Genomic DNA, 17,623 nt, shown 5'->3' on the forward strand with positions numbered 1-17,623 from the left:
TAATAATTAACTTTATAATGATTCCAGCATAAGATATTCACTCTGCAGTGGAGTGTGCACTGATATGAAACTTCCTGGCAGATTAAAACTGTGTGCCGGACCGAGACTCTAACTTGGGACCTTTGCCTTTCGCGGGCAAGCGCTCAACCATCTGAGCTACCCAAGCATGTCTCATGCCCCATCCTCACAGTTTTAGTTCTGCCAGTACCTCGTCTCCTACCTTCCAAACTTCACATAAGCTCCCTTTGGACCTTGCAGAACTAGCAATCTTGGAAGAAAGGTAGGAGACGAGGTACTGGCAGAACTAAAGCTGTGAGGATGGGGTGTGAGTCGTGCTTGGGTAGCTCAGATGGTAGAGCACTTGCCTGCAAAAGTCAAAGGTACCGAGTTCGAGTCTCAGTCCGGCACACAGTTTTAATCTGCCAGGAAGTTTCAACTTTATTATGTTCCAAAGATGAGCTTCAAAAACTGATAAATACTAAGCTTGTGGGGCATAGAAAAAAGTGAAAATTGAATATATATGTTTACTCACTGAACTGGCCATTTTGACTCAGCTCCCATGTTGTTTTACCAAATCTCTTGATGCATGTGTGAGGGTCATGCTTGAGAAAATGCTATAAATAATAATTTCCATGATTAAGACATTTTTACATATATGAATTTTTGTTGATGGAACCAAATTGTGAAAAAAAAACTAAATAATAAAATAACAAGAAGTGAAAGAACTATCATTATGTACATTGTTTTTCATACTATTTTCAAAGAATATAATGAAAAATGCTAACTATTGCTGGTGACTTGTTACTTCCTTATGTATTCTAATCTTCTGATTTTGGTGGTAAGTCCTTTGGGAGGGTCATTAGTTATCAGATAGGTTTTCAGAAAGAATATATGAGATTGAATTCTAACTAGGATAAAAACAAGTGTTCTTCACTGATAGAGGTAAAAACAGCAAGGGCTAGTGGTTTGATGATAGGAAGCAAACTGTGGTAAAAGGAGGACTGAAAATGAAGAAGCAGTTATAAAAACAGGATTTAAAAAGTGGTTCATTGTAGCAACTACTGGTAGAGGAGAATTTAATTTATTATGATAGTGGGGGTGGCTTTGCGCGAGCTTAAAATAAATATTATAGGCTATATTCAGAAACCTTTGCTGAAGTTATAAAGCTGCTTCAATAGCGAAGAGCACTTGAACACAGGTTTAAATGTAACCAAAATTTCATACATGAACAAATACTGAAAGAAGCCAAAATTAGTGTTATATGATTGATATGTCTGAAGTATTTGTTGTATTTAAAGTAAAATTCTATCTACCAATTTGATTGAGACACTTGGTGACAATAATGGCATCAAAGTTGAGGATAATAGAGAGAATGCCGTTACACTAAATTTTTTTCCCAAAATTATTTCACTGAGGAAGATCCTGCTGAAATTCCTCCTTTCAACCATTGCTTAAACATCTAAATGGCAACTAAATAACTGTCTATGGGACACAACATTAGCTAAAAATCACTCAGCAAAGGAAAAGTGGCAGGACAGAGTGATCAGCCCAAACGATCCACCTAGACTATGCTAAAGAACTTGCTCCTCTTCTAGCAGGCAGCAGTTTTCTGTAGATTGCTGGAGGAGTGAAATATTCCAAAGGGTGAAAAAATGCATAGCCCATTCACATTTTCAAGGAGTTCCATTGAACAGACACATGCAAATGTAGATCAGTTTTGTAGGAGTTCAAAGACTGGTTTGTTGTAGTCTATCCTGTGCAAGCCTTTTCATCTCTGCATAACTACTCAAACCTACATCCATTTAAACCTGCTTACTGTATTCAAGCTTGTACACTTTTTACCCCCATATTTCCTGCCATCACCAAATTGACTATTCCTGGATGCCTCAGGCTGTATCCTATCAACAGATCCCATCTTTTAGTCAGGTTGTGCCTTAAAAACTTCTTTATTCCCCAGTTTGATTCATTACCTCCTCATTTGTTATTCTATATACACACCTAATATTCAGCATTGTTCTGTAGCACTATTCTATTCTTGCTAGTAATCCACATTTCACTTCCATACAAGGCCATATTCCAGACAAATAAAAGACTAATAAAAGATTTCCTGCCACTTAAATTTATATTAGATTTTAACAAATTCCTGTTATTCAGAAATGCTTTTTCTGCTATTGCCTGTCCTCATTTTGTATCCTTCCTACTTGGTGCATCATAACTTATTTTGCTGCCCAAATAACATGCCCTAATTTAATTTCTTTAGCATCACCTGATTTCATTTGACTACATTCCAGTAGTCTTGTTTTACTTTTGTCAATGTGCATCGTATAATAAGCTTTTTTTCAAGACACTATCCATTCCATTCAACTGCTCCTTCAAGTCATTTGCCATTGCTGACGGAATCACCAAGCTGTTGGCAAACTTCTAAGTTTTTATTTCTTCTCCCTGAACTTTAATTTCCATTTCAAACTTCTCCTTCATTTCTTTCACATCTTGCTGAATGTACAGATTGAATAACATCTTACACCTTTCCAGTTGCCTCACGCTTTTTCTCTGTCCCTACTTCTGTCAGCTTAAGCAAACACTCATCAAAGACAGTGTCCCCATGGCCACAGTTTGCCTTTCTGTCTGTCTGTCTGTGTGTGTGTGTGTGTGTGTGTGTGTGTGTGTGTGTGTGTGTGAGAGAGAGAGAGAGAGAGAGAGAGAGAGAGAGAGAGAGAGTGAGTCTTAGACTGGAAAATAATTGCAGCTCACTGGTTAGTTACATCTATGTACTGTTACTCATCATCTGTATGCAAATGTCACTGAGGAACAGGTGAGCAGTTGATTTTCCTCATTTCTGTTTATTGATTCCTCCTTGGAATTTCATTTATTGTAGTAGCTACAGTATAAGAAGGAAAAAATCAAATTTGCAATTTTTATGTTAAAGTTTTGTGTTTGATAAAGAAATAGCATTGAATTGTAGAACTAGTGGCAAAATTCTTTAGATTGTGTCAAGTTTACGTGGTCTTGGAGTTTTACATTTAATTTCTTCTGTTAACTCTAGACAAACTGTCATCAATGTTATTTCTCCACATTGACAAGTCAGTTGCAGTTCTGTGTAAGCCTCCTTCATAGTGTTGTGCCTGTTTGTAATTGTTGTTTGTATATTTTATATCAGGTGGCATATCTGGGTTTGGGGTCATTAAAATCTGTTTCTTCAGCCATAACAAATTCTCCCTCTTCGTCTCTTATCAGAAACCTTTTGATCGAAGTATACTCAAGAACTTCTAAGAGGAGCTTTTCTTTCCATATGGCTCTAAGCTGTAATTGTTTTACTTCAAGGATCCCCAGGAGAATTTTTTCCCATCCTAAATGCTGTCATCTATCTCAATCCATGTGCCTGGATGTTAAAGTTCTTGGGCTGCTATGTCTTCATGTAAAAATATTGCCATTCTCTGGTCAATTTTTGTCTTTTGTAGCCAGTAACAAAAGAGCCTCATTTCTGTTGCCTTGAAAGAACTCTTTCCTGCCTCCATTCTATATTGTAGTGTCTTGATATTACATTCAAGTGACAACAGATTGAAACATGTTCCTGTGTGGGTTTCTTATATCCTTGAAGTTATCACACAATGGCATGGAATGGTGATGGGCAACAGTAAAGATGGAACTTTCATTTTAAAGTTATCTGCAGTCGCTGTGTTACAATGTATTATGATTGCATATTATTTCTTAAAAAATACAAAAATCTTCAGTTTCCTTTGTATGCTGTTTTCATTCCTAGATAAACTTTCAGTAATTGCTAATAACTATCTGGCAATGTTTTTTAGAGGAATACACCACCCTTTGGCTCTGTGTTTTTGTCTATTTCCTGTGTGCAATCTAGATTTTGACTTCCACACTATACCAAGTATAGTGATCTTAGCCTATTAACGTATTTTGCTGTGTACTGAGCAAGCTGACACATACACAATTCAGCATGTATGCTTAACATGATATAATTGGTACAAAAGTAATGTCTTATGGGAATGGAGCACATTATCACACTAACACATCATCTTGTGGGAATGGAGCACATTATTCCACTAACACATCATATCTGCAATAAACACCCAGAGCAGATAAACACAAGGTGTTGGAAATGTCGGAGAAAGTTTTGTTACAGTATGAGACTGTTTATCATGGTTAGGGTGTGGTCCCGTTATTGAGCTTAAAAAAATGTTAATTGCAGAAGGATGCAAACAGAACAGTTTCGAGATGATGATAGTTTGTATCTGCACAACACTGCAACCTGTCATAAAGCAGCATCTATGAGGCAATGGTTTGTGAACAATAACATTCCTAAAATGGAATAGGCTGCCATTCCTCCACAGACATTCAGACGCATCATTAAAAGTGTCTCCTCCAGCAGTGTGCTAGCTGTCATAAATGCCAAAGAGCAACACACTCCGTCTTAAGGTTCACTAATAGGGGTCCAGATAATTGTGACCAGGTGTGTGTGGCAGAGGGGGGCGGGGGGGGGGGGGGGCTGGAGCGGAGGGGGGGGGGGGGAGGCAACAAAATGATGCTATCTGTCGATATTCTAGGATGTTTGGACTTGATGACGCACTTCAGTTTTTGTGAAGTATTCGTGTATGTATTAATTGTGATACCATGTTCCGGAAAGTCAGTAAGCAGCGAGACCCTTGCAGTCGAAGACTTTCCTAGAGCTGAAGTGCATGGATTTGGATTTTTTCATTAGCGTGAATCCGTGTTTTAACTATTATTGGCTCTGACACTTGTGCTTGGGCTCAAAATGATGACATAATGATTCACCTCCCATGACAGTATGTGACAGGAAATATTATTCATTGTGATACTATTCCAGATGCTGCAGTGATGTCAAAATTCTGTTCAATTCCTGCTCCTCTGTAAGGCTCTGGGAACCCACTGTGCACAGATTTTCAGAAACTTCAGATGCTGTGACATGATGGTGGGAGTGGAACCATGACTGATGCCCAACATGAACCAAATGTCTTCCACCATACGATGGTCATCTCTGAGCATCCACTACAGCAATGGCAAAAGGGCTAGTTACATGATGAGCCTCTCCTGGCTGACTGCTGTCTTTCAATGACATCCGACATTCTTGAAGTCATTTATTCCATGCAAATGTGTGCATTGTGCATGTGTTCACCATACACAGCAGGCATTTAATCATTAATGTCACTTCCTGACATCCCATCCGCAGTCAAAAACTGCACTACACCTCACTGTTCCCCTTTCTTGCTCTCCATAATGAAGTCAAATGCACATGCAACTTGTTTACCTCACATAAAGCATGTCTTAAAGGCAATGGTACAGTGGCGAACATCTTACTGTTTCTTACTGACTCCTAGGTGAGGACACTTCAGTACACACATCTACATGTGTTACCAATGTCCACACCATGTTCGTTATATAGTTTCTCATTTTCATTTGACTGTCCCTTATAGATGTAGTGTGTTGTACATGACATGGCAGGTCTCAACATGTCTCCATGTGCATGCAAGACAAAGACCACAAAGTGCTCAAACAAACTATAAAACAATTTCAAATGTAGTATGTGTGCCCTCATTTTGATGATTGTTGTTAATTTCATTTCTACTGTCTGAAACACAATTGTTTGTGTGTATAAACATATCCACGTCTCTCTCTCTCTCTCTCTCTCTCTCTCTCTCTCTCTCTCTCTCTCTCTCTCTCTCTCTCTCACACACACACACACACACACACACACACACACACACACACACACACACACACAGAGAGAGAGAGAGAGAGAGAGAGAGAGAGAGAGAGAGAGAGAGAGAGAGAGAGAAGGAATAAAAATAGAGAGAAACCTTCACCCTTAAAATAAAATGATTTCAGTGCAGGACCAAGGCATCCCACAACAGCCTCAAACAGCATTCATGTTTCTGGGGAAGTTCTATCCTGAAGATGTGGCGGAAGAATTGGTGCAAGAGGTTACTCAGCATCTGTTCTTTCTGCAAGTTAAACAAGCGATCCTATCAATGGACATCTACTGTCCTCCAGAGGCATCTGTTTTGCTTGCATCGTATGCTGTGCAAGCTAAGGTGAGCTCATAGCAGTATACAACTAATTTTCATCAGGAAAAGTGTACTAAAGTGACAGTACTCAGTAATTTACCATCCCCAGATGTGCCAGAGGGATCCATATCTGAAATCCGAAACATTAACTTAGAAGAAAGAATGCCAAGTCTGCAGAATTTGCATGTTAAAATATACTGCTGAATGTTGCCACCCCCTGCACCTCCTCCTGCTCCCCTCTGACCCTAGTGGTAAATGAATTGTAAGAAAGTCCTCTGTTTCTACAGAAATCAATGAATACTTTCTTACACCTGAAATACTGGTAAGTAAGAAATAATTCTCGACCACTGTTAAGCCAAAGGCACCAATATCAATATTATAAAATTATTATATGTCATTTTTTTCTTCATTCTGTATTGATAAAATCAATAAAGGAATAGTGGGTGAAGTACATTCTGACCGTGGAGCTATAGGACTGGCAAGAATCTATTTGATGATATCTTTATTACAGAGTCAGAACTGCAAACATTACTGGTCAAATTTCTGTGTATGACTGAATCTTAAATATTTGTAGAAAATCTTTCAAACAGTGGAAAATCCGAAATGGAATTACAAAACTAATTAAGATAGATTGCTACCCACCACATAGGAGAGGCATTGAGTTGCTGATAGGTACATTTAAAAGTATATATACTGTTGGATATTTATCAGCTATTGGACAAAGTCCTTTGTCAGACCGGAAAAAGTTCTTTCTCAGACAAAAATGCATGTGCACAGCCCCCCCCCCCCTCCCCCCACACACACACACGTTCATACGTGCATAAGTGAAGTGAGAGGCAAAGAGGAGGAGGGTAAGGGTGAGGGAAGATGCTGTAGTGCTGCCTATGGGAGTGTGCAAAGGTATGATGAAGAGAGAATGGTGAGATGCAAGGGTGCGCAGCATTGGTTGGCTGGGGAAGGTTGAAAGAAGGAGGTGGAGACAGGGACTAGTGATAGTTGAAGACAGGATGGTTACAGGAATGAAGTGCACGTCACAGGCAGAGTTCCCATCTGTGCAGTCCAAAAAACTGATGTTGATAGGAAGAACTGTGATGCACAGGTTGTGAAGCAGCCACTGAAGTCAAGCATACTATGTTGAACAGCCAGCTATCTCATGGCCACAGTTTGGCAGTAGCCACTCACGTGAACACACAGCGTGTCAGCGGTCATGACTATGTAGAATTCTGCACAGTACTTGCAACTAAAGGGCTGCTTTCATCAGTAGGGCAGCACTACAATATCTTTCCCCACCCTTTACCCTTCTACACTTCTCTTTTCCACCACAAATCTCTTCTGCACTCCCACTACACAGTGCAGCTGATATCATTACTCGCCCAAGCAGAGGAGACGACAGTGGCCTTTTGTATGTGACTTCGGCAGGTGTGTCCTTTGTATAATAAAAGACTGTCCAATAGCTAAAAAAATGTAAGAGTCTACATTTAATTATTTCCAGCCTCTGCTCAACTGCTTCTCTACGTAGTGAGTAGCAGTCTATTCTAATTCATATTATTATAGAACATCATTCCACTTTGACATACATTTTTCCTTGGGTGCATGGTATACTATATACTCGCACTTTTGCAAGTGCCTTTTATTTGTTCTTAATCTCTTAAACCTTTGTTTTAATATTCAGAGTCGACTGTATCTCCTTAATATATGAGCTGTAGTATTTATTAAACAACAAGATTATTTTTGAATTAATAATTTTTTTAAAAAAATTGAAAATTGAACTGCAAGAATCCTTATTAATGATCAGGCTTTATGATTTCATTACACATTTGAAGTTACTGGTCAAAGCTCTAAAAGATGACTTATTTTAAGTAAAAAAATGTTAATTTAATATTGCTGGTGTTGTGTCAAAGTCTAACAAGTGTTTAGCTATACTTTTTGTGACAAATTATTTTATTTTTCTCTAAACAGTCTTCTTTTCTTGTAAAAATTCTAAAAAGGTGTTATATAATAGACCAAGATTCACTGATAACATTGCAGTTGTGTCAGAGACTTCAAAGGACTAGTAAGAGCAGTTGAGAGACTGGATAGTATCTTGAAAAGAGGTTAGAAGATGAACATAAACAAAGTTAAAACAGGAGTAATGGATTGTAGCTGAAGTAAATCAGACAGTGCGGAGGGAATTAGATAAGGAAATGAGACAGTAAAATTAGTAGATGAGTTTTACTATTTGGGCTGTGAAAGAACTGATGGCTGAAGTAGAGATGATATAAATTGCTGTTTAAGTTCTCTCTCTCTCTCTCTCTCTCTCTCTCTCTCTCTCTCTCTCTCTCTCTCTCTCTCTCTCTCTAAAGATATTTGTCTGGAATGTAGACTTGTACGGATGTGAAACATGGACAATAAGCAGTTCAGACAATAAGAGAACAGCAGCTTTTTAACTGTAGTGCTATAGAAGAATGATTAAGATTAGATGGTTGGATTCAATAACAAAGGAAGTGTTACCGAATAGAATTGGGGAAAAAAAAGGAATTCGTGACACAACCTAACCAAACGAAGGGATCAACAATATAGGAAAAGACAGATTGCTACTTGCCGTAAAGAAGACACGTCAAGTTGCAGACACACAATTATAAAATGCTCACAAAAAGATTTCAGCTTCATCAGTAAAAGAGATATGCACAAGCAAGCACAATTCATGCATGCACAATTCATGCACGCACAACCACCAACTCCAGATCTTGGACCAGAATGCAACTATTACGTAGGATGCAAGCAGCAATCTGGAGGCTGGGAAGGGGAAGGGATAGTATTGTACAGGTGGGGAGACAGACTAGTGCTGTCTGGTGGAGTGTACAGGACTAAACTGCCAACAGGCACTGCGTCTGGGGGTGGTGGAGCATGGAGAAGGGGGAAAAAAAGAGAAAGAAAGCAGAGTTGTGAGGGCAGCAAATAAACATGGTGGGAGATGAGAATGGGGAGGAGATGATAGGACAGAGGGGGTAGAAAGTGTTGGGCGGAGGGTGTTGGAACCGTATGTTACCATGGATTGAGGCAGGAATAATTATGGGAGCAAAGAATGTGTTGTAAGGATAACTCCTATCCACGCAGTTCAGAAAAGCTGGTGGCGGATGGGAGGATCCAGATGGCTCAGGTAGTGAAGCAGCGATTGTAGTCAAGTGTGTCATGTTCAGCTGCGTGTTGTGCCACAGGGTGGTCTACTTTGCTCTTGGCCACAGTTTGGCAGTGGCCATTCATCCTGGTGGACAGCTGGTTGGTAGTCATACCAATATGAAAAGCTGTCCAATGATTGCAGCAGAGCTGGTAAATGACATGGCTAGTTTCACAGGTGGCCCGGCCCCTGATGGGGTAGGATAAACTGGGGACAGGTTTTGCACCTGGGTCTTCCACAAGGATATGATCATTGTGGCAAGGGGTTGGGATTCGGAGTGCCATGTGGACAGACTAGGATGTTGTGGAGGTTGGGTGGGTGATGGAACACCACTTTAGGAGGGGTAGGAAATATCGCAGGTGGAATGTCCCTCATTTTAGGGCATGGTGATGGGTAATCAAAGCCCTGGTGAAGGATGTGGATCAGTTGTTCCAGTCTGGGCTGGTACTGGGTGACGAAGTGGACACTCATTCGTGGCTGGTTTTTGAGGGTGGTGGGAGGATTGGGGGTGTGAAGGGAAATGACAAGGGAGTTCTGTTTGTGGACCAGGTCTGAGGGATAGTGCCTGTTAGTGAAGGCCTTGGTGATGACAGATGTCAAAATGCAGGTATGGTAGTGTCTTTTAATTGTGCATGTCTGCAACTTGACATGTCTTCTTTCAGTGAAGTAGCAATTTGTTTTTTCCTACAGTTTGGGAATTCCTACCTGGAGTTCCCATTGTTTGATAAAAGAAGAATTGATTGGTAGGGCACTTCCTGACGCATCAGTGAATTGCCAGATTGGTAATGGAGGGGTAAAAATGGTTGAAGGAGACCAAGGGACGAATACAGTAGGCAGATTCAAATGGATTTATATTGCAACAGTTATTTGGAGATGAAGAGGCTTGCACAGAATAGACTAACAGGAGAGCTGCATCAAACCAGTCTTTGGACTGAAGACCACAATAATAATAAAGTATAGCGGGTGGACAAAAATATGGAAACACCAAAAATACAACACAGTATCTTGCCTAATATGGTGTAAAAAATCAATTGGTGTTCAAAATAGCTTCCAGTCATCTCAAAATCGATAAAAACAGATCCCGTATGGTTTTCATGTGTATGTTTTACCATTTTTACTTCAAAATAGGGGAAAGTTCAAGGAACAGTGATGGAGGTGGACAGCAACCACGCGCCCTTCTCTCCATAGTAGATCACAACGGCTCAGTGATTGGTCTGGTGACTACAGTGACTAGGGGGATGTGACAGTTTCGTCCTTATGCTCACAAAACCAGTCCTAGACAATGCAAGCTGTATGAGCAGAGACCATGTTCTCTTGGAACACATCACCATCATTGGAAAACAAACATTATGCATTGGCAATAACACAACCTTGCACCTTGTAGAGTAACCGTGAGGCCTATGGAATACCACAATATGCTGCCCAAATCATCCCCAAGCCTCTGCCACATTTCACTCTCGGTACATAACTCAGCCAGAAGTTGGAAACAGTGTGAAATGAGACTCATCTGAACAAATGACTTCCTTCCATTGCTCCACAGCCCATATTTTATGGCTTTAACATACACATTTATCAGCATTGTGACTTAGCGGATGACTTTTTTTCACTATCCCTGCATGTGGTATGAATTTTGAAATGCCAAACACTCGGCTATTTTGGTTATGGGAGCACCCACTACATAAGCACCAATAATATCCTGACATTCAAATTCACTTAGTTCCCACATAATGCACTCGCACCTTCACACAAACGCTATTCTGACACCTACAATCTAGTGAGGACATTGCCCAAGTGCCATTCATGGTGAGATGCATCAGTATAACCTGCAGGCTTGGCTGGCATCTGCATTTATGTTTAAGCCTGGATTTCTCTCTCTGTTTCCATATTCCTGTGAGTGAATTACAGCCTTCTCAATCTTGAAGTTATTAATAGATGTAACACAATAAATTTATACAGTTGTGAGATACCGTATCCATTTGGCTGAAGAAAATATTTAAATCAAGCTGAAAAACTTATAGTCTTGACATATTTAAGAATGTTCAACCAATCTTGATATATTGAAGAATGTTACTGCCAAATAAATAAAATGTTACAATCTGTAATGTATTATATCTTATGCAATAATTTTACATATTTGTTGTAGTATGGTGACTATGATGAAGCAACTCATAAGCCAGGAATGCTGGCAAGTGAAGATTTGTTACCTCAGAGAGTAATTGATCAGTACCAGATGACGCCAGAAATGTGGGAAGACAGAATAAAAATCTGGTACGCCGATCATCGTGGTATGTCCAGAGACGAAGCAGAGATGGAATATCTTAAGATTGCTCAGGATCTTGAAATGTATGGAGTCAACTATTTTCCTATCTGTGTGAGTCAGTACAGTATGTAATATCCATCAAATCTCTGGCAACACAATTTAAATCATAACTGATCTAGACAACAACCTTTGCAAGTACACTATGTGTACTGCAAAAGAGTGCCTTATTAGTTGAATAATTTTCTCTTGCCTTCCCTTTACAGTTGTGTTCAGTTACTAGTAGAAATTCATTATGCAAGATCAGAGGTACTGCTTGTTAGCTGTGTGTTATTTTTTCATTGTGCATCTACTTGGAGTTATGATACTTTCTTACAGACTCGACATTATTTAACAGCTGTGTGCAGCACTGTGATAATGTGTGATATCTGCTCAATTTGACATTATATAACAATTTGTATGGACAAACTTGGTGGATGTATTCTATTTTTTTATTATTGGTATGTGTCAGATTTGGCAACCAATACATTAGTTAACTCACCTTTGCAAGTAAACCATTATTTACATAAATGGAACACCTTGTAGAAATTTAGTCCAGGCGAGACAGTAGACATGTGCGTCACTTGTAATTCAAAGAATCTTATTCAAATCTCCCATGATTTTTTAGATTTCTCTTTATGAATTCTTAGGAGTGATATAATTGAATCTGTGGCTGACTTAATTCCCATTCTTGTTGGTAGGACCACATCGTTTGATCTCAATTATATACAGCTGTGTATTTGGCTGTAAAGCCAGCTTTAGTGTCCATTTGCTGGATTGTTTTTTATACTGCTTTAGAGTTTTACAGCTCATGCCATTCAGTGTAATATCCACATTTATATGATGCACTTTTGATGCATCCATTTCGTAATTTATGGTATAATTTATCAAGCATGTCTGTTACTCAAAGGGTTCCTATCCCTGTTAGGCCATTCTGATTTAAGCTTTTTCTGACAAGTACTTTCTTGTGGTTAGAGATACATCACCAGTCTATTTTTTGTCTTAGAACACTTGCAGAAAATATCAAGAATATAGTAAATAGGCGGGTTGCATCAGGTTGGTATAAAGTTCCAATATTTCAGCCATATCACTGTCTTTGTCAGGGAAGCAACTATCAAAGAGATGATGAGCCCTCCAGCATAATTCTTGGGACCTAGGAACCTGCTACACCGTATGTGCCATTTGGCTTCTCCCACCCAACACCAGTCCCTCTGAACTGCGGAGATGGGAACTTGCACTCCAACACATCCTTTCATCCCGCCATCCCCCTGGACTGAACATACGTTAAACAACCTCACTCCCATTTACTCTTCAGTCTTCTCCTCTTTCCCTTTCCTCTTTAGCCATTCATGCATCTTTTCAACCTACATCTTTATACTATATACCTCTTTACTTCTGTATGCATCCTCTTTGGTTTGAAGCTGGCACAGTACTTACAATAGAATATCTTTGGCTTCCCTCTGACAACCATGCCTCCATCTTTGCTACCCTCCCTGTTTTCCTTTCCCTGTTGCTTCATAACCTGGGTTGTGAGTAACTAAATCCACTTTCCCTTCTTTCCTTTCTTTCCCCTCTCTCCTCCCTGATGAAGGAACATTTATTCCGAAAGCTGGGAACATAAATTTTCGGTTGTTTTTTGTGTATCTATCAGCTGTACTGAGCTGAGGTAAGTACTGGCCAGCCCCTCTATCTCTTTGTTAGTATTTGTTTCACATCTTTAGATGACGAGACTCAGCAGATAAAAATGATGATAATGTTCCTTCTACAACCAGAATGCCAAGTGGATTGAGAACATTTCATGCAATAAATCCATTGTGAAAGCCTTTGTAATTAATATCAAGTATGGTTTAGCAAATTGAATATTTGATATGTGTATACTTGTTGCGATGTTTTAATTGAATGTTTCTATTTGATTTACCCCAGACATCCATGATAGCAAAAAACATGTTTACTGCTAGACTTCTTTAAAATGGGTGGCATGTTGCAAACTCATACTGTCAAATTATATATAAAGTTCCAATGCAGCTAATATCATTAATTAATTTCCTTTGTCCCCCCTCCAGCTCCAATTAACGTTATATATATGTGCTTGACAGTGTAGCTCTAGAAGGGAAATGTGACAACACAATAACCAGTGGTTCTAGAAGAGATCGTACCAACACAATCAGATGTAACCAATACCATTTATTAAGAGTATGGTGCAAAAATTCGCAATAGTGGAAATTCCTGAATGGAATAATACGTAAAATAAGGAACGGCAACTGTTCTCCTATAGCACCTAGAACATGCAACTGAAGGTAGCTTTTGAGTTCTTGCCCTTTCTTTAGCAAACGTACACACATGTAGACAAGCAACCTGAAGACAGCTAAGTGCATAAAACAGTGACCACATTTGTGACTGAGAAGTCTGAATTATGAATTCTGCATAGGTTTACAAATCACCTTATGCTGGTATCCGAATATTCCTTCAGCAAGAGCAAAGTGTTTGTGCTATTCTTTGAGTAAGCAGATGATCAAATTTAACCTGCATTGTTAAAAAAATTGGGGTGAAGTGAAATGAATTGCCAACCTTCCAGAAGCAACCTGTTCCACAAAAAAAAAAAAAACTAACATATTGACTTGTGCAACAGTTCCACTATAACACCAGAGCATGACAATAAATTATTACCCGAAAACATATATAACAAAAAATTAAAATATTATTGATCCACATTTATACTGCACAAGCCAGCTTGTGGTACGTAGTGGACGGTACTTCAAGTACTGTTTTCTTCTCCTCTCACTCCTTCTCCATTTGCAATTTGTTTGTGGGAAGAATGACTGTCAATTACTGTTAGTATGAAGTCAAATTTCTGTGATTTTACTATGGTCATTTCATGAAGTGTACACTATCTGATTAAAAGTATCCAGATGTAGTGGACATTAATATGGAATGCGTCTACCCTTAATGATTATGAGAGCTTAAACTTTAAGTGAGATGTCAGAATGTCTGTGGAGGAATGGGAGCCCTTTCTTCTTAAAGAGCTGAAGCCAGAGAATGTAGTGATGTGGGCTGCTGACGTCTGGAGTGAAGGCAGTGTTCTAAGTTATCCCAGAGGTGTTCCGGTGCGTTCCAGTTGAGACTCTAGGCAGGCCTGTCTATTTTAGGAATTTTGTTGTTCACAGACCATTGCCTCACAACTGCTGCTTTGCGAAAGGGTGCATTTTTGTGCTGATAACAATCATTGTTGTGGAATTGTTCCTCTACTGTACGCCACACAGTATGCTGTAAAATGCATTCATAATGTGCCACATGTAGTGGTTTCCCAAGTGCAATAAGGGTACCACCCCCTAATCGTGATAATTGCTCCTATAGTGTAACACCACCTCCTCCATACTTCGCCGAGCGAGGTGGCGCAGTGGTTAGCACACTGGACTCGCATTCGGGAGGACGACGGTTCAATCCAGTCTCCAGCCATCCTGATTTAGGTTTTCCGTGATTTCCCTAAATCGTTTCAGGCAAATGCCGGGATGGTTCCTATGGAAGGGCACGGCCGATTTCCTTCCCAAACCTTCCCTAACCCGAGCTTGCGTTCCGTCTCTAACCACCACCACCTCCTCAATACTTCACTGTTGGCACTACACATGATGACAGGTAACATTCTCCAGCATTTGCCAAACCCAGACCCATTTGATTGCCATAGGGTATAGCATGATTCATCACTCATTTCCAATCATCCACACCCCAGTGTCATCACCACCTCAATTGTCACTTAGCATTGACAACAGAAATGTGTGGCTTTTGTGGAGTTGATTGACCATTGCACGACATTATTTTTAACTCCCTACACACAGTCACTGTGCTAGCTGGATTGCTGGTAACACTGTGGAACTCATGAATGATTCCTTCTTCACCTCCTCATTCCCAAGGTCACTTCACCAACAGTCGATTGGAGCAGCTTTAGAAGGGTTAAAATGTCCCGGATGGATTTACTCATGTGACATTCAATGACTAGTCCATGTTGGAAGTCAGTCGGTTCTCCTGACCAACTCATTCTTCTGTTACTGCTTCTCTATTGACTATACAATTCTCCCTACCTCTATCATTTATACTAGTGGTCCCATCCCTTGCGTTTCCACATTATATAAGGGTGTCTGGATGCTTCTGATCAGATAATGTATGTGAGTGAAAGAAAATATAAAAATACAGCAAATGAAGCATGTGAAATGGAATACTGATGTATAAAAAATGAGGTTGCAAAATGAGGAAGTACTGAGTAGCTAAGCAGGGATGCATAGAGGACACATGCGAGGCTATAAAAGCTTTTGTAACGAAGGAAAGGGTAGGGTAGATGTTGGCTATAGTGAGATTAAAGAGACTTTTTGAGAAAAGAATATAAACTTTGTATCAATATAAAGTATTCAGATGACAAGTCAGTACTAACTTAAGAAGCGAAAGAGCGACACAACATATAGGTGTATTCTGCAAGGGAAATGAACTTGAAAACAATATTATCAAAATGGAAGAGAAAGGAGATAGAGAGGAGAGGGGAAATATGACATTGCGAGAATAATTTGACAGAGCACTGAAATATTTAAATTGAAACCAGGCTGCTGGAGTAGACAGCATTACCTCAGAACTATTGACATCCTAGGCAGAACCAGTGATGACAAAATTATTCCACATGTCGTGCAAGATATATGAGACAGTCAAAATACCCTCGGACTTCAAGAAGAATGTAATAATTCCAGCTCCAATAGTTTAATAAGTCATACATGCAAAATAGTGTTGTCTTATTTACAGAATAATGCAGGGATGCAAAACATTCATTAAAAGTAAGTATTTTTCAGATTGGTCGGTTTTAATCTGTATTTTTCAGTTTTTGGTCAGTAAAGTCATTTTTATTCCATAGCTTCTTTAAAAATGATTTATGTGATATGAAAAAAGGGTTGTGGCCAGTCTTTGCTAAAGTTATTGAAAAGGTTGTGTATGCAAGGATAATTGATCATTTTATTTTACATATTTTGCTGTCAGATGTACAGTTTGGTTTTAGAAGCGGTTTAACAACTGAAAATTCTATATTCTCTTTTCTCTGTGAGGTACTGGATGGATTAAACTAAAGGTTTTGAATGCTAGAAATCTTTTTTGATTTAACTGAGGTGTTTGATTGTATTTATTACAAAATATTGCTCCAGTAGTTGGACCATTATGGAATTGAGGAGCAGCTCACAATTGGTTGCTTTAACAACAGACAACAAAAGGTCGTTATCCACTGTACCAAGAATGGCTAAGATGTGGTGGTCTGAATGGGGCATTGTCCAATGGGAGTTGCCTCAGGGATTAGTGTTGGGGCCACTCCTGTTCCTTAGTTTATAAATGACGAACCCTCTAGTATTACATGTGATTCTACAATATTTGTTTCCTGATGACACTAGCTTGATAGTAAAAGATGTTGTGTGTGACATTGACACTGTTTCAAATAGTGCATTTCATAAGTTCATGGCTTGTAGAAAATAAACTAATGTTAAATCACAGTAAGACTCAGTTTTTACTGCATTTAACACACAATTCAACAAAACCTGACATTTTAATCTCACAGAATGGGCATATGATTAGTAAAACTGAACAGTTCAGATTTGTAGGTGTTCAGATGTAATAAACTGCCATGAAAGCCCACATTCAGGATCTTGTTCAAAGACTTGTGCTGCCATTTTTACTATTTGAATGGTATCTGAAGTAAGTGATAGACAGAAAAAGTAGTCTACTTTGCTTATTTTCATTTGCTTAGGGCATGTGGTATTATATTTTGGGGTAACTCATCCAATTCTCAAAAGACTTTTTTGGCTCAGAAAGACGCAGTTTGGACAATAAGTGGTGTAAGTTCGTGACTCTTTTGTTGGCCCCTGTTCATCAGTTCGGCTATTCTGACATTGGTCTCTCCCTCCCTCCCTCCCTCCCTCCCTCCCTCCCTCCCTCCCTCCCTCCCTCCCTCCCTCCCTCCCTCCCTCCCTCCCTCCCTCCCTCCCTCCCTCCCTCCCTCCCTCCCTCCCTCCCTCCCTCCCTCCCTCCCTCCCTCCCTCCCTCCCTCCCTCCCTCCCTCCCTCCCTCCCTCCCTCCCTCCCTCCCTCCCTCCCTCCCTCCCTCCCTCCC

The 17,623-nt window shown here is 39.7% G+C and overlaps 1 protein-coding gene across 1 annotated transcript in view; it reads left to right on the top strand.

The window, feature by feature from the left end:
* LOC126284167 (merlin) overlaps positions 1 to 17,623 on the top strand; it is a 163,067-nt gene that overhangs the window by 36,972 nt on the left and 108,472 nt on the right. Inside the window, exons 3-4 of the mRNA XM_049982899.1 lie at positions 5,863 to 6,068; positions 11,342 to 11,569. Of these exons, the coding sequence (XP_049838856.1) occupies positions 5,863 to 6,068; positions 11,342 to 11,569 (434 nt within the window). The remainder of the gene's footprint in view (positions 1 to 5,862; positions 6,069 to 11,341; positions 11,570 to 17,623) is intronic.

The sequence above is a fragment of the Schistocerca gregaria genome, chromosome 8 (genome assembly GCF_023897955.1).
Source record: "Schistocerca gregaria isolate iqSchGreg1 chromosome 8, iqSchGreg1.2, whole genome shotgun sequence".
Taxonomy (NCBI): domain Eukaryota; kingdom Metazoa; phylum Arthropoda; class Insecta; order Orthoptera; family Acrididae; genus Schistocerca; species Schistocerca gregaria.